General features: G+C 41.9%; 1 protein-coding gene across 1 annotated transcript in view; it reads right to left on the reverse strand.

Annotated features, from left to right (window-relative positions):
* Positions 1-362: 362 nt before the first annotated feature.
* The window catches only part of sardh (sarcosine dehydrogenase), a 44,288-nt gene continuing 19,569 nt past the window's right edge, over positions 363-25,081 (reverse strand). The window contains exons 11-22 of the mRNA XM_041959830.1: positions 22,692-22,782; positions 22,329-22,470; positions 18,426-18,509; positions 18,035-18,148; positions 17,445-17,583; positions 15,178-15,291; positions 14,029-14,176; positions 10,692-10,785; positions 8,002-8,164; positions 7,029-7,197; positions 6,040-6,175; positions 363-3,190 (exon numbers count right to left, since the gene is read on the reverse strand). Of these exons, the coding sequence (XP_041815764.1) occupies positions 3,062-3,190; positions 6,040-6,175; positions 7,029-7,197; positions 8,002-8,164; positions 10,692-10,785; positions 14,029-14,176; positions 15,178-15,291; positions 17,445-17,583; positions 18,035-18,148; positions 18,426-18,509; positions 22,329-22,470; positions 22,692-22,782 (1,523 nt within the window). The 3' untranslated portion in view covers positions 363-3,061. The remainder of the gene's footprint in view (positions 3,191-6,039; positions 6,176-7,028; positions 7,198-8,001; positions 8,165-10,691; positions 10,786-14,028; positions 14,177-15,177; positions 15,292-17,444; positions 17,584-18,034; positions 18,149-18,425; positions 18,510-22,328; positions 22,471-22,691; positions 22,783-25,081) is intronic.

Here is a 25,081-nt window from a genome sequence, read left to right on the forward strand (position 1 = left end):
AATTGGTGCTTGGGACTGTGTGTTGTGAAGCAGAGCTGTTGGCAATTAACTTCTGCTACGTTACTTTAACAGGAAATTAATATGATTTTAATACTCCCTTATGTTTAATTTGTTCCATTTTGTTCCCTGTGATTCTGATAATGACTAACAAGCATCATTAAGACGTGAAACATTAATGTTATCTGGTGAATAATTTCACTCTGTAATAAACAGTTCTATAATGAATTACTTGAGTGGTAATCAATCAAAAAGAAAAAAAAAAGGAAATTAATTTTCATTCATCACTTTTATAGTTTACCCCTGTGTGTCTTAGCATCATTTTTCTGTGTTAAATAATAAATCTCACAAAATATGCTGGCAGTTAGAAAGTCATTTTTTAATACACAGATGGCTTTGAACAGCATCAGTGATACAGATCCTTCCACTGGTTCTTTTGCTCTTTAAACTGGTCGAAGAATTCTCACCAGACAACAACAACACGAATAACAACTTTACAAACCACATTTAGAAGAATATATACTGTTTGCATTTACAGTAAGAATCAACTTCACCTGCTTTCAATCATCAAGACTTTTGCAATATTCACATTGCACCATGGAAGAGAAATTCTATGAACTGGATTAGAAAAAAGGAACTGAATCAGAGCACCAGCACTGATCGTGTTTTATCAGTCTGTTTCACATTTCCCATATAAATCTTATTATTAACCTAAGCCACTACTGAGAACAACCACTTCAATGATTAATGGCCTTCTGGGCAGAATCAATGAATCATTCCACATTAGTAAACATTTTGTGCTGAATGTGCAGCAGAACACATCCGAGAGGCGAGTAATAGCTTTACATACAAATGCCTTCCTCGACTTCCACGTACTTCTCTGGCTGCTGTTCGCGTAGTGTGTGCGACGAACTGTGATTATCGTCTGGCCTCAACTGTGTCAGTGTCAGTGGATGTAAACACAGGCGGAAAATAGAATTAATAACCAAATTCTGCGTGAAGTGTCAAAACTAAAACTTGTACTAACAGCATGTAGACGCAGACGGAAACACAAAGACTTGATGAAACGTCTTTGATTACAGCACATACCTGCACCTGCATCAAAGACATGACTCAGTTATCAAGGTGCTAAACGAGTGGTTTTTAAATGGAAAGTATCGTAAGAAATTTTCATTCTAACCACCGTAAACTGTCTATTAAGAAACTGGGCGCTTACTAGCTAGAAAACCTATTAGCAGTTTTAGATTTTCTGCGTGTATGCACACACAGTGTATACATGAAGGCACCAAGTTCTCTAATTAATTGTCGAAGTACAACCTGTCTCAAATAGCCTGTAAGGACTTGGGTAGCTGATTCACCATGATTTACATTTTAATTAGTCCTACAATACAGTCCTGATATACTCTGCTGTACCAGGTCACATTTTGAATGAAAGTATTAATGAGGCTGCAGCGTTTTTCAGTGTGCTGTTGCTCAACGCCTCCTGCAGATGCGTCAGAGTAAAAGGAGATGTGATTATGCCCCCTGAACTGCTCGGGGGGCTTCACCAATAAACACATGCACAAAATGTTGAGCCTGATTTAACAGCAGAGCAAGACAGAGCGAGAGCTCTTAAGAATGCCTGGATTGCTAGATGGCCTTATTAAAAAACAATGCATCTTTTTCAAAACTAAACTAAGAGAACTGAGTTTGAGCAGCGACAGCAGTTCGTCACCGTGGAGCACAGCAGCGGGGGGGGGGGGGGGGGGGGGGGCGATCAGAAAACAAGGGGGTTCTATCTGTAACAGCCGCTTTCTGATAACTCACGTCTTTCTCTGTCATTTTTCTCCAGCAGTGTTTTCTCCTCCCGGCTGGTACGATGGGCCTCCGGGTGTTTTTTTTCCTCCCTTTCCATCCAACTCTGATAAACACTCGGGCTGTCTGCCTAAGATTTAGACACCGCGCAAGCAAGCAAAACTGTTTTTGACTCATTGTTATCAGCACAAACATCAGTCGCTGTAATCTGACTCAAACTGTCTGAAGGGTTAGTGTTTAGTTTGACAATACTTTTACTGCCTAATACAGGAATCTATGGAGGATAAATCAGAAATGAAACATTGTAGCACCACAATACTGTGCACTTAAGGACAAAATTAGAATCAATGGCTTGACTCTAACATTAGCGTTTGTCTAATAAAGGTAGCAGCAGTTTTCTCTTCAGTCTAAGCACACATAAGCTCTGGTCACTAATTGAGAATTCATGGTATTTACTCTCCACTCGCATGCATCTGTAACTCTTCTTTTAGTCCAGTTATCAGTACAAGGGCAGCAGCTGTATGTGCTTCACATAAAACACTACCATCACACCTGTAATACTGTCCTAGCTAGCTGCTAGTTCTTCAGCAAGTTAGATTAAGACTTTTGGAGTTACCGGGTGTTAAGGCTTATCACAGTTTTCAGAGGAGGCCTAAAAATCAGAGATGCAACCTCCGCTCGCAAACTCCAATGGCATGGACGGATGAAGGCTCCGTTCTGGATCAGCTCAATTTGACTGTTGATGGTCCAGTTTAGTTTCTCTTTCTAAAACTGGCTAAAAATCGATCATGTGCTGTATGAGTCCTTGAGATCAGTCCGGGAAATGTAGCCAAAGTTAGTTGGATCATGAAAGGCTCTTTTTCACTTTACTCAGCTGTACCAGAAAAAAAAAAAAAGATTTTATTACTTGAGATACAAAGATTGAATTTGTCTTAACAGTAGTACTTCTGCTCATAGCATTCACAAGAGAACACGTTTATTCTCAAACCTAGAGTGGGTGTAAAGAAGATTCATGTCAGATTTTAATCTACACTTCTTTCACATGCTGAAACAGATTTTTGATCATCGATAAAAGACTACATTATGAATGGAGTACGAGTTCCATCACATCCCCTCCATTTCAATCAAATCACAAATACACTTGGGATGAAACTATCAACATTTGAGAGAGGTATTTCACAGAGAGGTTAAGAAACAGCTGCACCTGCACTTAAAAAAAACTCCTCCGCCTCATTCCTCAACCACAGTGCCTTCACATGTGTAGTCCATCTCAAGCATAGATGCCCTTGACGCGTTTGTTCTCAGGGTCAAATGGAGATTTGAGGTGGGCCTTGGCCTTGTACGTCACTCCCATCCTCTCCAGGGTAAACTCGCCGCTCTTTATGAAATCGGCACTCACCTGATGGAGACAGGAAGAGAGAGATGGTGTGAACATAAGAAAGTGACAGAGGCGGATAAACAGGGGAAGGAGAGAGGGGAGGGAATTTAAATGTTCGCCAGACGAGGAGATGACGGCGATTAAAACAGAGTGAAAATGAGATGACCAATTAAATCCACACTATTTGCAAAAACTGTGTTCCCAACCGGCGCAGCTCTCCGGAACGGACATTTTCAGGGCACTTTTACCTGACAGGAGAGAACGGCGCAGGAGGATAAAACACCGAAAGCAATTCATTCACTCATGAGTCAATGTCAGCTCCCTTGTAACCCACAGAGCTAACTTTCTCTCACTGACTCCCTCTTCCATCCTCCTCTTTCACACAGACAGAGCTCACTCTCATCACCACTTAGTTTCTACTACTTCCACGCTGAAGGCTTGAGAGGGAACAGTACTGTGGCCAAAGGCTCTAACCAGCAACCTCATCCAGGGACAGAGCTGCCTTTACTCCGGCACGAAACATCTGCAGCCGTGTGACATTACAGCAAAAGGTACACCAGGAACGGCGCCGATGCCCTCCTCTCAGTGTGAATGGATGAGCATTACACACACTGACATCAACCAACAAAATGGTCCATAATTGAGCTGAATTTGTCTGTGTTCACTGTTCCCTCACAAGCCTCTTGTGCCTGATTTTTTAAAAGCAGCCCTGCAGCATGCTGCCTCTATCACTGTATTCTATTAAGATAAAGCAAAATGATACCAGATTTCTCTGGAGTGAAATGAAGTTCATTCTTCACGCTGTACCTGACTAAAGATGGATCCCCAGCTTCAGTCAGGTACAGCGTGATGAAATATCAGTGTGCTTTTTCTTTTTTTCAAAGAAATCAGTTACATTTCATTAACAGCACCCACTGCAGACATTTATGTCTGATGCGCCTTCCTGCTCGGAGGTGTCGCAAGACTTGCAAAGCACACTTTGTGAAGAATAATATTATTCACACTTAGCACTGGCTTTCTTACAAACCTAAACACATAAACACTTTTAATGGAGTAAACAGTTCACTTTTATTTCACAATTTCAGATTAAGCCGTCCAAGCTTAAAGACCCGGGGACATAAAAAAGGCAAGTTCTAATCCTGTCTGTGTTAAATGTTCAAGAAATGCTGAATATTTTTTTTCCCCACATCAAAATGTCTCTTTTCTCTTCCTTCAAAACATGCCAAGATCTTTGACGACTCATCTTCACTAGCGAACCCGGTCATTATTTGAAATGGCACTTGATTGTTCGCTCATTGGCGGTTATAGCTAGCAGAGCAATGTCATAACAGGAGGTCTGCGTTTGGAGGTGAGTTAGCAGAAATTAGTGGCTGAGGTCTGACGTATTCAATTTACTCCACCTCCTGACTGAACAACACGAGTGAGGGAGGTGCAGGCCAATGGTAAGCCACGCCCACTTTTGAGTGATCCAATCATATATGATGAACCTGATTGAAATTCCCTCATGCCCACACATTCTACTTCACCTGGAGTTAAAGAAGTTATAACTGCTGTATTTACAATTTTGCCCATCATTACTTGGTGGCGCAGTACACACAAGCTTAACTGTATAACCACTTATTCTTCCAGAAATCACTGAGTACAAAAACCACTGATGCATACACAGCGCTGTGTCTGACAGCGAATGAAACTGGAGGATGCATTTTAAGTTTCCACTAAACCTCGAGGCAGTGAAATGGGTGAAATATGTAAAGGGCAACATGAGGGACAGAGTGGAAGGTGTTATGTGAATATGCAATCAGCGCATGCTGTGGAAAAACTAGAGAAATATAGAAAAAGGGAGGGAAGGAAGGAAAAGAAAGGAGAGGAGACACTTCTCACTCACACACACTGAAGCCAGTGATGTGATTGTAGGGGATGTGCTCTGTAATACTGAGTGACAGGGGACTAGAGCCCGTGTGTGTGTGTGTGCGTGTCCACATTTGAGTGCATTTCCAAACCGGAGTGCTCGACAAAGCAAAGGGTCAATCCGCTTTGTTTTGCCGGTCACGACTCGGGGAAGGATATTAACCCAATGAGCACACAAACACAAAGGCAGACATGTCACACACAAACCCACACAGCATGTGTGTCTATTGGGCACACATTCACAGATACACATCTAAATACTCAACAAATCACAGAAGGATTGTTCTGTTTTTCAGAATCTGAAAAACTCTCTTTGCCTTTGAATACGCCATTTCAACCAATAACTCTGTGTGCCTCTCTTGCTGCTTCCATCCTCCTGTTTGATGTTCCATCTGTTCTTCAGTGTGTGTCTGTATTATTATCAGGAGAGAGAAACACAAAAAACTCTATGCTGGCCAATAAAACGTATTATTCAGTGTGAAGTGAGTGGTGGGGCCTGACAGAGAGATGATACCTAAAGTACGTACGAAAAGGAGACTGACGCACCCACCAGCTCAAACACAAAGCACTTTGTTTTTCTGGTCTGTGCAATCATTCCAAACATTAGGAAAATTGAGATAGGGTGTGCCATATGCAAGATAATATCAAACTCCTCTGTTATTTAGTCTTCAAATGAAAAGATCATAAAAACACTTTCATCTGCTTGCAATCTGTTTCAAGAATTTTGCAGAATCAAGATGTTTTCTTAATGCTTGGTGCAGGAATCTGTCTTAATCTTGGGATTAACATCACCATGCGGGCAAAACGTTGCCTTGATTTGAAGAAAAATTACCTTGAATATGGAACAAAATTACAACCAGTCCAGAAAAAATAACTGAACGTATTACGCACAAAGCAATAAAAGAGGGTCATGATAGCGATACAGTGTGTAGGTATATGTGTAGGTGTTGTGTGGCCTTTACCACTCCTCCATCAGGGTTGCGGATGTATCCATAGCCGATGGTTTTGTCGATAAAGAAGCCGTAGTCAGAACGCCGCAGGTGACCAATGGGAACGCCGTTACGGAAAATGGCCTCCAGACCGAACATCGGCACTTTCCTGGTAGGTAGAGAGAGGGAGAGAGGAGGGAGTCACCCCACCACACACGCCCTGTTTATTTCACACACTTGCAAAATCATTTTTTTCAATCCAAGTTGGTGGTGAACCCAGAACAGAATTAATGAAGTCTGTTCATGTGCGCAGTAACATGTACAGTACAGAGGTCTGCTGAGTGTAAACTCATTAGACTTTAGCCGACCTCCTCCTGTGCACTCAAGATTCACCTGTATATGCAAACACGTGCACAATTGCACACCTTCACACGAATCATGGCTGCCAGGCTCAAACGCAATATGTGCACTTCAATAACATGTCTAAAGCAATGCTTTAATGATGTCGAAGTGCTGTTGTTGTGTGTTTGCATGTCCGACAATTAAACAGGGTCACGTCATGCATTTTTGAGTCTGACAAACTGGTTTGATACACGCACTGTATGGTTTGTAAAACTCATCTGAGGATGTAACTCTCCAGCTGAAGATGAAACATTAATCATAACCAAACCACAAGTTGGTGTAATTACATCTTTGATTTTTGTCTGACAGCATATAAAACATTCAAAGTATTTGACTTCAGATTATAACAGAAAGAAAGAAAATGTTTCAGTTAGGGCCTGTATTTGCTCTTTTTAAATCAGTACATTTACTCACTGCACATTTGGTAAACACATAATTATTAAGGCTTCTGTTGTCTGAGTAAGTCCATTCTCTAAATTATTTTAGGTTATAGGTTTGAATCTATTTGTGGAAGAAATCAAAGTGGCTTCACAACAGTAGTCTTTTGTCCTGAAGACAATTTGTTGATTGTTCATTCATTTCTTTCTGACTAGAACATAATCACAGCCTTTTTCACTGACTCGTCAATGGTGAGACAGATGATGCGCCTCCTCAGCCCCTCCTCCTTCTGTTTCTCCAGCCTATCGCGGCCCTGGAACGGGATCGAACTCTTCATTTTGCAGGTGAAGGCCAGGCCCGCCTCCAAGGGCGTGTCATCTGGGCGAAGGTCAGCGTGCCAATGTCTGTACCCTGATAAAGAGAGGGAGAAAAAAAAAGTCATTGGCTATGAGAAGCACCGAAAGAAAGATGGACATGTGAGCAAAACAACTGTGAGACGTTTATTTTGATCAACATGTAGTTCAGGCTTCAAGGTAGTCTATGCAGTGCTAAAGTTACAGCTTGCTGCAAAGTTAAGGCTGCACTAATCAATATTTTAGTATTAACAATGGAAGGAAGCAACCACATAACAAACCCACAAGATCAGAGACAATTGTTATATTTCCAGGCTGATGCCTCGTCCACACATACATATATTTCAAAATGTAGCTTTTTCTATGGGTTTTGTCCTTTTGTCCACATACAAATGCAGTTTTAGGTCACTAAAAACAGAGCTTTCACCCCAAAGGTGAACATATCATGATGCTCAGTTTGCAGTGTTAACGCGCAGAGAGGGAAAACACATTTTTTGGCTTGTGACGACAGAATGGGCACCGTTATCTTCTTTGCAAAGGCGGGTCAGGCCTTTGCCAAAGTAGGATCAGACCTCCAGGTGCAGGTAGCCTACTGGGAATAGCTTTTTTCAGGCTTCTGATTGGCCAACATGACTTTATGCTTAGTGTGATATTGCCGCCTGTTGGTGTTTTTTAAGTTTTTGCATCCTCATCAGGACAAAGATTTATTTTAAATACTTCTGGCATGGACGGTAGGAGGTAAGATCTTGTTGTAAGAGATACCCGTGTATGTGTGGACCTGGCATAAATTCCAGTAAATCTTTACATGAGCTGGATTTATATGTTTAGGGTTAGTTATTTATGACCTCTTATTGAAAGTTACCTTTCTCTATGCTGAGTGAGTCGATAGCCCTGTAGCCTGAGTTGATGATGTCGTGCTTTGCGCCAGCAGCCATGACAGCATGGTAGACCGGAAGGCAGGAGTCTTTGGGAATGTGCAGCTCCCAGCCGAGCTCTCCGACAAATGACAGACGCATAGCTCGCACCTGGACCAGAGAGGGGATAAGAGATGGAGAGAGGCGTGTAGAGGACCAAGCTGCCATGATTCTGTTTGTGCTCTCTCACACACAGGCACAGAAAACAGAAAGGACTTGGAATAGAATAGATGCAGGGATAAGATAAGGTGCACATGGAACAAAGATAATTTTATTTCTATTTTTCTTTTTTTTCATCTAAAATTTGTATTTTTTTTTATATATTGATGAACTTCCCACTTGTTAATAGTTCCTATATGTGTTGCTATGGCATATAGAGTTTGTTTACCTGGGGGCGTCATTTCACGCTGCTCTGCTGGGCTTGTGTTGCAGTTAAATCTCCCTCATTCTAAATATTCGTGATATTAAATGAATAAACAACACACGGTGATGTATGCTGAGACGTGATGTGCCTCTGAACATTTCAGTTTACTCTGTTGGTTTAGTGACTTGTTAAATGCGATTTCTAACCAAGTTATTTGACTAGCATGCTAGCTTTGGATTAGCCGCGCTAGCCTCGTCTGTATGCGTGTATAATGTAATAATTTCAATGGTGTTTCGTTGGTTTATTGGTTTTATGTGAGCTCTCATGGTTATGCTAGCCACTGTTTGATTGTGTATTTCAGGCATTAACAAAACGCTGTGTCGTGTAATTATTATTACTATATTTGCACTTATTCTCATAATTTCATCCATTGTGAATATTGGTTATGAAAACATGACAAAATGCTGAAAGAACAGTGCTGAATGGGGCAAAGAGTGTAAGCCCTTTGCAGCCTTCCAAAAACAAAACTCAATGCAACAAATATAATCCCCAAAATGTGTGTATTCAACTGCGAATAAACACAGAAAGTAGTCCCCAGGGAGTCCCTGTAGCTGCTGTAGTGAACTGCTCACTAGCTGTGGAACAACTACTCAAAGCTAGAACCTGTTTGTCTTATAGTGGCGATCCAAGAAAACTGCACCACGTGTATCTTATCATTTTATTTTTGCAATTCATAAACTTGAGGACACAAATTGTCATCCTGTGTTTTCTCCTACATCTCTAGGGTGCATGCAAGCATGCTGCAGCCTCACTGTGATGTAAAGAAACCGGTGTGTGCACATTAAAATGGCAGAAAAGAAGCAGATCTGCAATGCAGCTTGCAACAACAACTACAGAGATTTCCATGTAACTACTTTCTTTTTTTTAATTTAAATCAAACTTAAAGGGTTTAAGATGATTCCAATTGAATTTAGATTTTCCCCTGTATCTGTTAGGCTATTATAGTCACAATGTGAGAACAACAAAACAATGTGAGAATAATACCCAGGTTGACAAATAACAGAATGCTGAGGATGCGAAAAATATACAATATTTATATTTAATATCAAAAGGAGAAAAGCTAAAGGGAAAAGGAAAGTAAGCAAGAGAGAAAATATTGAAGGGAGTGAAAAATGAGGAGAGAAAACTCTCTCCAACAGTTTCCCCAGTGGGTGCTGTGGCAGCCAGGCCATCTGGCCAGCCAGGGATCACCCTGGGCCCCATATGTACACCACGAGACTCGAGGGAGGACAGAACATGTAGGACTGCGCTTATGCACAACACACACTCCACCAGATACACAGGCGACAAACTCAAACACAGAAACACATGCATGCCTCATGCACGCCGTCACTCATACATTTACCAGGCAAGCATCAAACACACAACCACACACAGTGCAAACACGAGAACAAAAATGCATATAAACATGAATTCATATGACCTAACGCGCATGCCAGCATACTCGCTTCAACTGGCGAGTTCGGAGGAGAGAGAGGGAGGGAGTCTAATGAGCTACGAGGGCAGCAGAGGGCAGAGAGAGAGAGATAGAGAGAGCTCTGTTCTCGCAGCAGTGCAGCCATTAAAATGTCACCCAGACGAGGCCGGCAACCAGCTGGAACGCAGCACAAGCAACACACACACGCACGCACAAACACTACTGCAGAGCTGTGAGAAGATGCTGACTGCAATCACCGGAGCGTTGCATAATTCATGCAAGAGCAACTAAGACAGAGGAGGAGTGTGTGTGTGTGTGCGTGTGTGTGTGGGTGGACATATGTGTCGCTGCGTGTGCCGGTACAACATGCTCTTTTTGATCCGAGGCCAGTAACAGTGTAGAGGTCAACCCGAGAGACTGGAGCTACATTACCCCACAGCAATACTTTGAGCAACAAGAAGTATAATCGTATGATTTCCTCAGTGCTTGTAAACAACAGCGACATAAACTTTGAGCTGTTCGACCTCAGGGGAAGAACTAGTAAGAATGTAGAGAAAAACAAAACATATGGACAGTCTTCAATCTACAATCTCTGTTGACTGAACCTTTAAAATAATAAACTGGTTTCACTCTTCTGCTTGTGATTTGCATAGATTTTTTTTAATTACCTGCATTTTTTTTTTTATTCAAGTATCACTGACGGGGTGATTTTCAAGCTGACAAATGAACCACATCCAATTACTGTAGAAATGAGCTGAAGCCCCGAGTGTGAGTGGACTGCATGCGTGCGGTCTTACCTGATGCCCTGCCGCATTGACAACTTTGTGGGTAGAGAAGGGGAAAGCTTCGTTGCTCAGGTCTGTGTCCAGCACCTCCTGAAGTACCTCTCGACTGCACATAGTGGAAACACAAACACCATAAATACAGGGAGTCGGTGAGCATACTTTGCACTGCACCTGTGCAGTTCATGGTGGTGAAAGACACTGAAGCTGTCTGCTTTTAAACACTCAAATTATCATTCTTTAATTGCAATCTCTTAAACTACAGCAGGATTTGTCATGTTTGCTGTAGAAATTGCTCCTTTACCCACAAACACACACTCACACACGCTAAAATCAATATTACATAAAGATGAGTCAACAGAAAAAAAAGGACTAAGTTTAGCTCACTTTGCTGCTTGTATGTTTGTGAGTGGGCAGGTAGAGGCCTTTTCTGGAGGATATTTTTGCAGCAGCATGGCAGGAAGCCAGATATGAAGATATTTGGGGAAGGGTTCAGGTTGCGTTTGTGTGTACGCTACATGTTTGTGCATCTGTGTGGGTGTGCTTTTCTCTAAAACGCAATCCATGCTGTCAGTGTTGGATGAAGAAACGTATGCATACGGATGTAGTCTTAAGTGAATAAAACATTTCGTGCATATGCATATGTGTAGGCTTGCACGCAAATGATGACGATATTTCCTTCAGTTCTGTTCCCCAGTTTCTGTCCTGCCTTAAGCATTTGTTTACCGGGCTCAAGAGCCCAAGAGCAAGGCCAATTAGCTATATATAATCAGTTTGTGTGTGTGTGTGTGTGTGATGAGGGAGTCTTGCAACCACCAATTTGTTTCTCTGACTTGCCACTTAGCCATGGCTCTCAGCTGCGGATCAGAGAATGCACACACACACACACACACAGTTACAGGATATCACATCATTTCATATATTATAAATGAGGTTCATAATTACAAAGCAAACGACAGAGCACCAGTTTCAAACTTAACAGCACGCTGCCAAGCTGTGCGAGAGAAAAGCTGCAAGTTTACAGACTCCCCCTCTCCGGAGAATTGCAATGAGACATTTCTGGGGAGAGAAAACGGAGACAAACGCATTTCCATAAACGCTGTAATTTTCCCTCTCCTCAAGCTTTAAAAAGATCAATTTGCGGCGTAAGAAAACAAAACCCAAACATCAGAGGGTCGATTTGCTGCAGTTCTTCATATGTGGCAGAAACAATGAAGAGGAGCTGAGGATCATAACAGTGCAGGCAGAGGCAATGCAGATGCTAATATTATTGACACACACAGAAGCATCCACTGATGCAAACACACTCTCAAGCTGAATGCATTGGATGCTTAAGAAAAGTCAATGAGCTGCATAATCAACAGCCTATTGTGTGGTTGCATGTATATATAATCAAACACATATATGGGGCTTTTGCCGCTAGTGACGCACTGATGTTCAGTTTGACGTAAGCAAAAAAAGCAAGAGGGATAGAAAACGTGAAAAGGGGGGGAGAGAACACTGACAATAAGAGACTGAGCAAAAAGGGAGGACCGGGGAGTGAGAAAGAGCTGGATACGATCTAACAGAGACAGAGAAAGACAAGAAACTTGGAAGAACAGAAGATGAGAGAAGCCTCAAGGAGAAGAAATCGACACAGCCCACACAGGGTGGCCTAACCCTGCTGCTGGTGAGAAGGAAGAACAAAGACGGAGGACGGTGAGGTGGGGAGGAGGGGAGGTCAGAGGGGAAGAAAACATAGATGACGAGTTCAGGGAATGAGATGTGGAAGAGGTAAAGGTGGCCCGGCTTGCTCTGTGAGTGAAGAACAAACGAAAGCTGTAGGAAGCAAGAAGACTACATCCCCTGTTCTCTGCAACATATGAAGAAATCAATTGGTGATCTGATGGATGAGGGTACATAAGAAATACTGTGACATTTTCACAACCCACCAATCACAAAACCACCAGATGATTGATTACATGGGTTTACCAACAGTAGTTATGCATTTTTAAAGAGCACACATCTCGCCCTCTCCAGAACCTAAACTTGTAGGATCAAACCTGCTTGACCTGAACCAGTTCCAGCAACAGACACAAATCAGCTAAAAGCTATACATATACGACTTTCACACATAAACCTTGCAACTTTAGATTCCTGCAAAAGCATAGAATTTTTTTCATTAGACCCAATGAGTTCTAATATAAAGCCCGTATATATGCTGAACAGACTTTTTGACATCAGTCAAAGTTCACACTGGGGAGTCGTTGTGTGATTCTAAAGGAAATGTATTATTTATTACAGTGATTTAATGTGACAATCTAGTCTCTAATATCATGTTTGAGCTTTGAGAATAAGAAGAGCAGAGTTTGTGGTTGAGAGACCTCAAATTAAACACCCATGACTTCACACATCTGTATTAATCCAATGAGAATTATACAGTAATTACAAGAAATTTAACGTTATGACACAAAAATACCAAACTAAAGCTGAACCTGATGGGAATCTCCCTAGTTTTGCAGATATTTGTTCATTAACCAAAGCATAGAAATTTGGGTCATGAAATTTGCTACAATTCATTCTGAGGAGAACGTGAACGTCTGAACCAAATTTCCATTGATCCAATCGTTGTGTGAAAGGAAAAGTAGGAGGATCGATGCTAAATAAACATTGAATGAGGGCAACAGCATCAAATTAAACTGTCTGTTGGTTGAAGTGTCTCTGTGTAGCCGGCGTCTGCATTCGGCCAAAGATCGCTAATGAGGGATAAAAACAAAAAAGACCTTTCATCCATTCAGTGGTTGAATACATTCGACCATACATTCATTTAGAATCATATCCACGTCCATTAAGATGTGAATCCAGTTGCTCTTGCTGGACTTATCCTCCTATGAATGAGGCTTTTAAACCCATGGACCTCTAACTCAACAAGCAAACTGTTGTTGAGATAGACATCAGAACTGCTAACACTCACTCAGATGAAAAATAGATTAGAATTTACTTCCTGGCATCGTGACACAGCCGATGGCTACATTAAACTGCAGAATTGCCCTTGAACCTCTTTGCTCCTGTTTCCTGCTTTCAATCCACCTCCGTCCCTGCGCTCACTCACCTGATGCCTACGGCCAAGTCTTGAGAATAGGCTCTATTACAGCTCTGCCCTTATCGATCCAACGGCTCGTCTTTTCAGTTTCCCCACCTCCTGTGTCCACCACGTGAATCATAACCCGTCTTCAGACCAATTATTACCTTCTTCTTTTTTCCTCTCCACCGTTCTTTGCCCTTACTCACTCCTTTTGTTCTTTTCTCACCTGGATATATAAATCACAACAGTCCCCCCCCCCCCCCTCCCCCCCTTCCTTTCTATCCCCACCTCTTGGGTCCCTGGATGCTGATCATCCCCATGTCCTCAGAGTGGTCTGTCAGCTGGCAGTGGAAGCCTTGGTCATGAAGAACTGTTCTAATGTGGTTCCAGTTGTGTTCTGCTACACCGCCTCCGATGGCCAGGTAGTAAGCGTCACCTGGAGCAAAGGAAAGGAATAAGGAGTGATTAAGGGGAGCATGGCAGAAACAATCACAGAGGGAACATCAAATACAACTAACAGAAATCTTTTAAGCAGAAAGACAAGAAGGGACAAAGGGACATAAATTGACACAACAAAAGACAGAAGGACACAGGTTATTTGTACTCATACGTTTTAAATGGATGACATTTTGGCAAAATGAGTTGGCGTGTCAAGAATGCAAAGTTACTCAAGCACCAGTAATTTTTACACATCATGGCATTTAATTGCTGCTTCCCATCTAAGATGGTACTTTTTAAATAAATAAACTAGTCTCTTCTGTGGGTGTACCCTGGGGGTGACGCAGTGAGGTCCCCCGCCCCATCTTGACTCAAACCGGAGACGCTGCTGTTACATGTATCCCTGACAACGCCACTGCTTTTATTTTTTATTTCTGTGGCTTTCTGGATGGCATCTCTTTTTGATTTACATTTCTGGAAAACTTCAGCTGTTTTAGAGCAAACTTCCTGTGGTTCCCCTCAGGTTTTGGGTTCTATGGCATACTGAAAATGATTAAAAAACACTGGCGGTGAAGACATACAAAGAGAAGTGGCTAAAATGACTTAATAGCAAACACAACAATAGATGGATACAGTAGAGCAGCAGGATGGAGTGACATAAGCTGAAAGATAGATCTTAAAGGGACAAAACGACAATGATATACTGAATTGACAACGATAAAGGACGGCAACAGAATGAACAGAAGAATAACAATACAATAGATATACAGTACTGGTAGACAGACTTGGAGACAGAGCAATAAATGGAACAGAGCAAAACAACAATAAATCCAAAATAAGATACCGAACAGAATGACAGCTATATCCGGCAACTGATAAAACACAGATAGAAATAAATAAAACAGTGATAGAATGACAGACAGAAGAATAACCGAGAAAGCCGGATATAAGAGTACAGCAGATAATTATGAGAAACAACACACTCTCTCTGCTTCTCACCATTGGACTGTGGTGCCAGGGGCAGGTTGGCAGCACCAGGCTCCAGCCTGCTCACTGTCAGGTCAGCCTCCGCCCCTCCTCTCTTATTCAGCATGCAGGTGTACACAGTGGAGCCTGAAACGCACACAAACACACGCATTAAGAATTAATTCTCGTGGCAGGCTTTGTAGGTCAATTTAAAGTGTGCAGCGTCTTGGAACAGAGCCGATGGAAATCTGAGAATAAAAAATGAACCTGAATCTGAGGTCAGTCTTCTGTTCATAACTGAGTCTTTGTGAGTAATCCAGTTAGCTTTTGTGTGAGTGTGTGTGGATGAGAATGCATTTTTAATAAATTCAGGTGTACTTTTTTCGCAACTTTGTTGTTTTAAGGGGCAATCATTATCAACCTCTGCCTCCAGGGAACGCACTCGCCCTGACGACATGTGGACCTTGTCGTTTCAGAAAAGAGTCACCACGGAAACGCCTGAAATATGAACCCCACTGAAGCTGACTGCTGTGAACATCACTGAAAGATATTCATAATGAGAACAAGATCAAAATAATTCCCTAACGAATGAAGTCTGTATCTAATCACATGAGACAACAAGACAACATTTCTGTCATCCACTGGTCAAAGGAGCTGATGGCTGCAGTGACATGCTAATACGTGGCTGTCCCTCAGTCATCTGTCATTTGAATGAGCCGTTGACGTTACCGTTTCTGTCACGGCTAATGAAGAAAACGGGCGTGTAAATGTGTTAGCATAAGTCAGCCTGCTGAGACATCAAACATTTTCACAGCAAGTGTGACCACTGTAATTGCTGTATATTGAGAAGTGGGAGCAAGAAAGAGAGAGTGCATCTACAAGGCTGGAAAAAAGCAATTTAGTTTTGTAGTAACTTCAAATACAACAAGTTTCTAATCTGTCTAACAGCAGACAGACTACAAAAGAAGGGTCAAAACTGGGATAGCCTGACTTTCCTAGCAGTCCCTTGTATGATAGTTAGGGATAGACATATATCATATCATTATTTCTTAATGATAGATTAGATATATTAGACAGATTAGATAGATATTTTTTTGTATAATACAGCATATGAACACACCGTTGCTTATTAGCATGCTTATTAGTTGCATATTGGCTATTTATTGGTCATTATAAAGCATGATGTGAACTCCTCCCCTCAGGAAAACAACACACAGACACTTTAATCACCACCAGTCGAAAAACCTTTCTTTTTGCACTACCATTTACATTTGCACTACTACATTCTCTTAATGTGTCATTGTTTAGATTGTACAGTTTCTATTTATTTCTTTTTAATATATGTTTTGTCACAGAGGTTGAGAGTAACGCAATTTCGATTCTCTGTTTGTCTTGTACATACGGCAGAATTGACAATAAAGCTGACTTTGACTTTGATATAAATGCCTTATGCTGCACAACTATATTCTGCAACTACAAGGTTGTGAGCTAAAGAGTTTACCCTTGATAACTTCCTCAATACTGCTTAATGACAGTAAAAAGGAAGTTGTTGTGTATGAATTACAATCTTAGCAACCGAATCCTAACCCTTAATAACCCTATTTTTATATAATGCAATCATTTGGGGTTGCTGTTCAAAGCTCACATGTGTAGCCTTATCCATTTGCAATTATTTTGAGTGTATAAGTTTATATTTGTTCAAACATTAATTTGGTGAATGTGTTTCTTTCAGCTCATTCATTCAGGGTCAGATCTGAGAGGTGGGACCACTGAGAGTTGCCAAAAATGGGACATTTTCAAATCACACACACAGACAGAAAATGTCAGATGACAGATTTCAGCTTCTGAAAGGATATCGCTGTCAACACAGAGGCGAAATAACCTGTTCAGCACTGAAAACTGACAGTGGATGAAGCACATGTGAAGAAAGTGGAGAAAAGAACATCAGAGCATTTGGAGCTCTGGCCAATTTCACATCTGCACACACCTGTCACTGCAGACAGCAGGCATAGCTGTCGGTTTGCTGTTGTTACAAATAAAAAAAAAAATCTGGCACTGCAGACTCTCGTCATCACTTTCAACAGAACCTCTGAGAAACCACAGTATATACTGGCATACTGGCATTTAGTGTTGGTGATATTATGAGATTCTGTGAAAGAGTGGACTGTTTTGCTCATGTGCTGCATCTTGTTTAGTCCCTCTTTGCATGTATCTGCCCTCTTCATTCTGTCAATCTTTTCTCCCATCTGTCTGTGCATGTGTGTGTGTGTGTGCGTGTATTCTTGCTGCGGCAGACCAACCCGGCTTCTTGTTGACATCAGCAGTGAACAGCCAATCAGCCGCCTTCTTGGCATCTGGTCCAGTGAGATAGAACTTTCCAAAGTAGGACATGTCAAACACGGCCACACCGTGTCTACATGAGAGGCACTCGCTCTTAATCTGCATTAAAAAAAAAAAAAACACGTCCAATTAATGCACACCCTGACATTAAATCAAAGTGTCTTCCTCTCTTTGCCAAACATGATAAGATGACTGTACAAGTTCTGAGCCAGACCCTTGAAGGAAAGCATTCATCACGACTATGAAATTAAAGAGAGAGCTAATAGAGATGTTTTGACGTCAAGGTTGGTGATTCTCCCCTACATGGTGTGTCCTCTGAGCTGCTGAGTTAGTTTGGTATGCACTTTAAGCACCATAAACCTCACTGACTGTACTCCCATCATTGTCAGTTGTCAATGATTGTTATTCCCCATGAGGACACATGCTCCTTTCCTCATGGGGGCCTTCAGAGAGTGTTCACTCATGTGGTGACCCATAGGTGTTAAACAAAAACAGGGAGTTTACCAGCATTGTTCAAATGAAAAACACACTTTTACGCTTGGTATCTTACCACATCATGATGTGGAGGGAAGTCAAAGGTGTACTCTTTCCCCAGCAATTCGTTGTATTTGTAGTCCACATTCTTCTTCGTGTCATAAGCTCCATAGTAATCATAGTCTTTAACCTTTGCAATGATAAAGACAGACAAATAGTTGGATGCTAATCATACATGAGCATTTCCAAGTACAGAGAAGGACAAAGCATTGGTCCAGATACTGTCAGTGCTGTCCGTTATTGGCAGTCAGTCTGTTCCAATAGTCCCCATCCAGCAAGCCTTGTAAAAAAATTGGCATCTTAATTGTTTGCATCTTTACAAGCGCCTTTTGTCGATATGTGGATATAAATAAATCACTAGCGTGCATGTGCTTGTGTACAGCATATATGTGTGTGTAGTGTCTCACAGGAGCGGCCCCGTCTTTGTTGAACCAGCCAGGTCTTTCCCAGCCATGTCTCTCCTGGAACACACAGCCCTGCTCCGTCAGCACCTAACAATCAAACAAACAAACAAACAATCACACACACAAACAAAGACATAAAATCAGTGCAGAGAGAGAACGTGCAGCTGAGGTGGTTTACTGTGGAGTCACTGCACCGAAACATACGGCAAAATTAAGACATTGGGATTTTTTTGGTTTGAATTAAAAGCATATATTCATATACTTGTAGAGCCATTCATTTCTGCTCATATTAAGCAGCTTTGCTCTACATATCCACAACACTGAACACATCAATGATTCTTTTGTGGCCACTTGGGGGCAGTAGAATCAGCTCTCACTACAATATTGACATATTATCACATTATAAAGTTGTTATAGGGAACATACTAGCAAACATTAAATGGTACAAATTAATCCATCATGGGAGGAACTGATGAGCGGTAATGGTTAAAACCCAACTTCTGTAAATATAGTCCACTTGTTAATTCTTGATTTCGTGACCAGCGTTGAAATAAGATATTTCAACACTCACCATCCTCCTTGTTAAAATTGACAGTCGCCCACAGTAGGTAGGTATGTTCTGCTATGCTCTCCTCCTAGCAGGCAGTTAGCTGTCTCTTGCCAAAACTTCCCACACCGAGCTATATTTACCATCCGTGCTACCGGGGTGGAGAAAACGTGTGAGCAGCAGTGTCAGAGATGGCCTGTTTGTGCTCTGAAATCTCGTGTTGCCTCCTAAAAGTAGACGGTCTCATTATTTGCACAGGGGCAGCTTCCATGGCTGATCAAGCTCCTTAAGTACCTCTTAGCCACGACACGTGCAGTCGTGATTGTGAGCAAGAGCCAATATTGTGAACAGAAGCTCATTTAAAAGAGAAAAATTAGATTTTTCCAGTGTTTTTCTTCTCCACTCTGCCACCCCTACATTCATCTCAGGCTCTGCAACAGTAGGAAAGCTAGTTGCTAGGTGATGGCCCTCGACGAGTGGTTAGCAGGGGTCTAATGGGCTTGCAGCTGAGGGTTGGACCAACCCGGTCTCACAGGGACTGTGCTCTCCTTCAAGCTGTCTACCTGAGAGCAGCTCTTTGTGTCTTTTCAATGCAGGCACGAAATATGAATTATATTGGAATTATACTGAGCATAGCATGATAACACCTGACCCTGCGCTTGTTATCATGCAAAATCTTTGGTTCTGGCTGGAGAAAGCTGTAATGGCCAAGAATTAAGTTTTCATGGGAGAGTGTGGTAGAGCACTACAAGACACTAAATCAAAAACAGCTGCCTGAAAATAATACTGCATGCAGTCATAATGTAGTGTCAGAAGACCAAAAAAAAAAAAAACATGTGGGTGTTTTGACATGCATCATCATACATCACTGATGTGATGCTCTTAAGACAGACAGAGGTCTTCTTATAAAATCTAGGAGAAATAAATAGAGCTTGACAGCTTTATTGGCATTCTACAGGTAAGACTCGTGGGGGTTTATTTGTTTTGTTTCTTTCTTTTTAGTGATTTCCACCAAAAAACACCTGGATTTTTTATAAAGGAGCAGATTAGTTAAGTTATTTAACAATGATTTTTCATCCCATCCAAAACACATCTGAAAGTTGCTACAGCAAGAAGCTTATCACCACAGATCACAGTAACCAAGCTTTTCCTGCAATGTGCATAGCTCAGAAAGAATCCCAATAATAGAAAGTGAGGAGAAAAATTAGGAGAAATGCAAATTAGCAGCTGATTATGCATGTTAAGTCCTTGTGTAAGTGTTAAAAAAGAACAATAAAAAGAAAAATGACATTGTTTGCATTATTTCTCAAATCTGATTTTTACATGATTGTTGTGTTGAGTTTTTTTCAATTTCATTTTGCACTTTTATTCAAATCAAAGGACTAAATCTTATGGTAATAAATCAAATATACAAGCACATTTTTCTTCATTATGTAAAAATCCATTGTGAGGACACAAAGGACTCTCACAGAAAAACATTAAAATCAACATCCCTTCATGCCTTTTCTGATTCTAAGTACAAAATCTTTTCAAAAAGTCCTTTGGAAAAAGAATAGTTAATTATGCATGAAAGGTGTCAGGGAAGCTAAACAAAACAAGCTCTACGAAAGCAGTGCTCATGATCTACAAAATACATTGACAACATTGCTAATGCAATTTGTGTGACAGTAATCTGTTCTGAAAGAATGCCTGCACGCGTGAGCGGGGGCAGAAATTGCAACAGTTAAAAGGTAAATGTCTGGAACAGGAAAGCGAGGCTAAGTGGGTCGTTAATGCATAAAATATGGTGTCGAGGCCCATTAAGAGTTTGTGCCGGGCTAAGGAGAGAAAGGAAGCTGAAAGACGTCGGAGACCGAAGCTAAGTGTATCATTTATAGTCATGTTGGCACAGAGCGCATTAATAAATGTAGCTGCTAGGGATTAGTTACACTGCTAACTGCTATCTGCCTGAGCTTGAATCAGCTATTTGCTTCTAAATTTGAGCAGAGAAGACAGGAGGTGGGAGAGAGGGGGAGACAGACAGGGCTGACAGAGAGACACGCATACTGAGAGGAGATGGGGTCAGAGTTTGACAAATGATATCTTTGCAAACACTTCTACCGACAGTACTTCAACAGCACATGAAAGCACATAACCCAGTAGGTTCTGCATTCCTATTTGCATCTTAAATTAGATTTTCGGCATCAGCAACTGAGGTGCACTGTATCTGCTGTTTAACAACCTGGGGTTTGAGCAGCATAGTTTGCTCTAACTGTGTCAATTGTCCAATCGGACGCTGAGGTTACAGAGGTTAATAGAGGGAAAGGAACAGCGGCACCGCTTTTTCTCTCGCACAGAACAGTTTGTAAGAAGAACAAAGACGGTGGCAAGCACAGGAAGAGAGAAAGGGAGACGCTAATATGAATAGCAGGATGAATAGAAGAGGAAATTGTGTTGGGGAGGATATCAAAAAGAGAGAATACCACATGAGAGACAGATGTGCCAAGGCTGTGGCTAGAGAAAGGCGTGGAATGAATGGCAGCGGGAGAAAAATCAGAGACGTAGAAGGAGTGAGTCACACAACCTCTAAAAATATAGGACTCTATCAGACATGACTGGTCAGATAAAGGCAGCGGAGACGTTCCCATGACCATGAGAGGAGAACTGTTTTCACCTCTGTTAGGAAACCCTGTCGATATGGGTCCAGAAAGTTCCCCTTAAGCTATGCACAAGCCAAAAGGTGAGTGTCTGTCTAAATCCTGAGAGAGACACAACACTGCCTACACTTTCGCAGGAAAAATAAAAGCCCTGCTTACCTAACCGACGGTGTTTAAATAAAGCCAAGGTTATACTGAACCTAATGTTTATCTGATGTATAAAAAAACATAAGAATATGGCCCTGTAACATCTCAGGGAGAGGCCACAGAACAGGAGAATGTTGCTGTTTTTATTTGACAGACATACATACTTGTTCAATAGCACACAAACACTGTGTATTGTGTTATGGTGTATATTCAAGATGAAATAAAAATAACAGGAACTCCATAGAGGCTGTCTCCTTGTCATTTTGTTCATCCTAGTGTATATTTGTATATGAAAATGTGTCTCTTAGTATAAAATGTAATAAAATGAATGAATAATCTGTTCATAGCGCCTTTCCTTCTTGTTTTCTATCATTTATAAAGTGTTACATTACAGGAGCAAGAAAAAGAAGAAAAAAAAAGGTTACTTAAACCTGATGTGCCTTGAATTAAATGACTCATCACAGTTGAAAGGAGTCTGACTGACTCGCAACGGGAAGCCACACATTAGGGTTACTTCCTTGAACTACCCGAGACCCTGCCTAAGCAACTGCACAGGAGATCAACTCGCTCATCTACCTGATGGAAGGGGTCCTTCCTCATGTTTCGGCTGGCCAGCGGCTCATCAAAGGGGAACACCACCGAGTAGTTTTTAGCATACGACTCGTGGCTCCTCTCTCTGATCCAGCGCTGGTTGTCTGTCAGCGAGTTATGGAAGCGTCTGAGGCAGGAGGGAGAGGGATTCAAAGAGATTTAAGGCTCATTTAAAGTCACAATCATTCAAACTTTATTAAAACTTCATTATTCTGGTTCATGCTGCCCTTTTCACAAAATGCCAGTCAGAGGCTTAAAGCAGCGTTCAGCTCTGTGGAGCGGCACCACACCTGAGACACATCCTGTGATAAGTGCCACCGCTCAAATACTTTGTGTGCATTGATGTACCTGATGTCGTAGCCATACATATCCTTCTCAGGGCGGCCATGTATGATCCAGTGAGCCAGCTCTCTACCACAACCACCTCCCAGCATCATGCCTGATAAAAGAAATGTTACGAACAGAATCACATTCAGTTAATTGCGGAAAACACGACTGCTGAAGTCATTCATTAAGCAACAATGCCAAATTTGTGGGTCCTATCCATTCTTCTGTCTTTGGTTAATCATTTAGTCAATGAAACATCAGCCAAAAGAGAAAAATGCCCATCGTATTAAGACTGATGGTCAAACAAAACAAAAACGTCACCTTGGAATTGTGATGGGAATGTTTCACTTTATATTAAAGTACATGATTCAGTGATGAATCAAAAATACCTGAAGATTACTGTCAGTTGCTGAATAAATACACAGTTTTTATCCAGTTCTAAGAGATTGCTGGGTCTACAGTTGCACAAGCACCAGTTGGGAAATAAAAGTGGGTGAACAAAAAATAGGACCTCTCTCTCACTGGTAGCCTGTCTGGAGGACTGTGAGCATGTCTCATTAACTTGGAGGAGAGAGCGTTTTTTGTCCTCTGCTGCAGCCTCTATATGTCATACGACCTACAGAGGATTGTTTTGACCTTTGTTCCATCATTTGACCCTTGCTCACAGCTGCCCCTGAGCAATCTGATCTCATCAGCCGCACCCCGCGGCTGCAGCATTGTGTTTATTTCAACTCCGCCAACAAACACCGGCAATGCCTTTCACCCATCCAGTCCCAAAACTGCTGGGTTAATGAGCTGCTCCCTTTAAGCAACCCCCTATCTTGTGTTGCTGGTAATTTGCATGCATTGTGTGTGCGTTGTGTGCATGCATGCACGCTCTCGCATGCATTGTGAGCACAACATCACTATGCAGCGGCACGACCAGCGTGTCCTTGCGTCCCTCCATCTCCACCTCTCATGGCGTCCCCTCTCCCTCCATCTCTCATCACTTCACTCATCTGCAGGCACCGTCACTCCGGGCCAAGCCTGGGTGGACGTTTGAATGGCGGGATGCACGGATGAAGTGGGGCAGGGGTAGAGAGTTAGAGGGAGGAGGGGGATGATGGTTTTCTTCCAAGACAATGTGGAGACAACCAGCAAGGCGAGGTGGCGCTGATAAATGTCACCCGAGATAAACACACTGATGTGTGAGCGTGTATCTGCGTGTGAACCCTCATGCTCGTGCTTCCACTCATCTTATCATCACCCCTTCTCTGCCTTTGTGCTTCCCCTTTCCTTCCCCGCTATCGCTATCTCGCCCTGCTATTGTTCGTTTATGCTTTGTGAACAGTTGTTCCTTTCTGCGGTGTTATCTACCACTCCCTCTCCTCTCTTCTGCACTGCTCTCAGATTACTTTAAGATATTTGCCTTCTGCTACTTCTGTGACATTTACAGTGATGGTGCTAGCAATGCCAAATAATGCTTCTAAGGGGGGGGGGGGCATATTTACTTGTGTTTATCCTTCTCTACCATAGAAGCCAGCATATTGATTTGCAGGTGAAAATACATTTAGGTCAAAACAGTGCTAATGTGGTTTAAAATAATAAGAATAATTTGAACGTCTGCACAGTAAGTGTGGAGCCAGAGTCAGGATTTGTTTAGCGTAGCTTAGCATAAAGATCGGCAGCCGGAGAACCAGCTATAGCCTGGCTCTGTTCAAAGTTCAAAACTTCATTCAGGATCTTCAAAGTTGGTTAATTTACACAATGCATCTCTTCTTTTAACTGAGTTAATTCTAACAGCCTATTTGTTTGCATAGCACTTATGTGCAGCATCTCAAGCCATGCCATGTTGCCAGATATGGTTGGTGAACACAGGTTTTGCTCTGTGTTCCAAAATGGTAGCGAACCTGGCAACCTCACTGTGGCACGACACTAAGAGCAGGCTGCTGTTCGCCAAGAAGCAGCTTGAGCACACAACTCCACTTAAAATTACAAATATGAAGCTACAGCCAGAAGATCGTTAGCTTAGTTCAGCTTTGCATAAAGACTTGAAACAGCCAGCCTATCTCCAACCAACAGTAGCAAAATCCTTACTAGCTTACTAGAATCTCTACAGCTCACTCTTTAACACTAGCTTTTTCCCTCGTTGACAGTCTTTATGCTAAGCTAAGGTTAATGGCCTCGAGGTGTAGCTTCATAGTTACTATCCAGACATGAGAGTGCTAGAGCCCTTCTCATCTAAATCTTACCAAGACAGCAAATAAGCACACATTCCCAGAATATCAAACTCCTCCATCAATGCATACATGAGATTTTGTAATCGATCCTGCTCATTTAACCCCTAGAAAGAAAGAACTGTTTCCCAAACTGTCAGACTATTCATGAACTCTTTTAACAACATTTATTAAAAGTCTAAGCTCCCTGTGGAA

This window comes from Chelmon rostratus, chromosome 19, assembly GCF_017976325.1.
Source record: "Chelmon rostratus isolate fCheRos1 chromosome 19, fCheRos1.pri, whole genome shotgun sequence".
Lineage (NCBI taxonomy): Eukaryota > Metazoa > Chordata > Actinopteri > Chaetodontiformes > Chaetodontidae > Chelmon > Chelmon rostratus.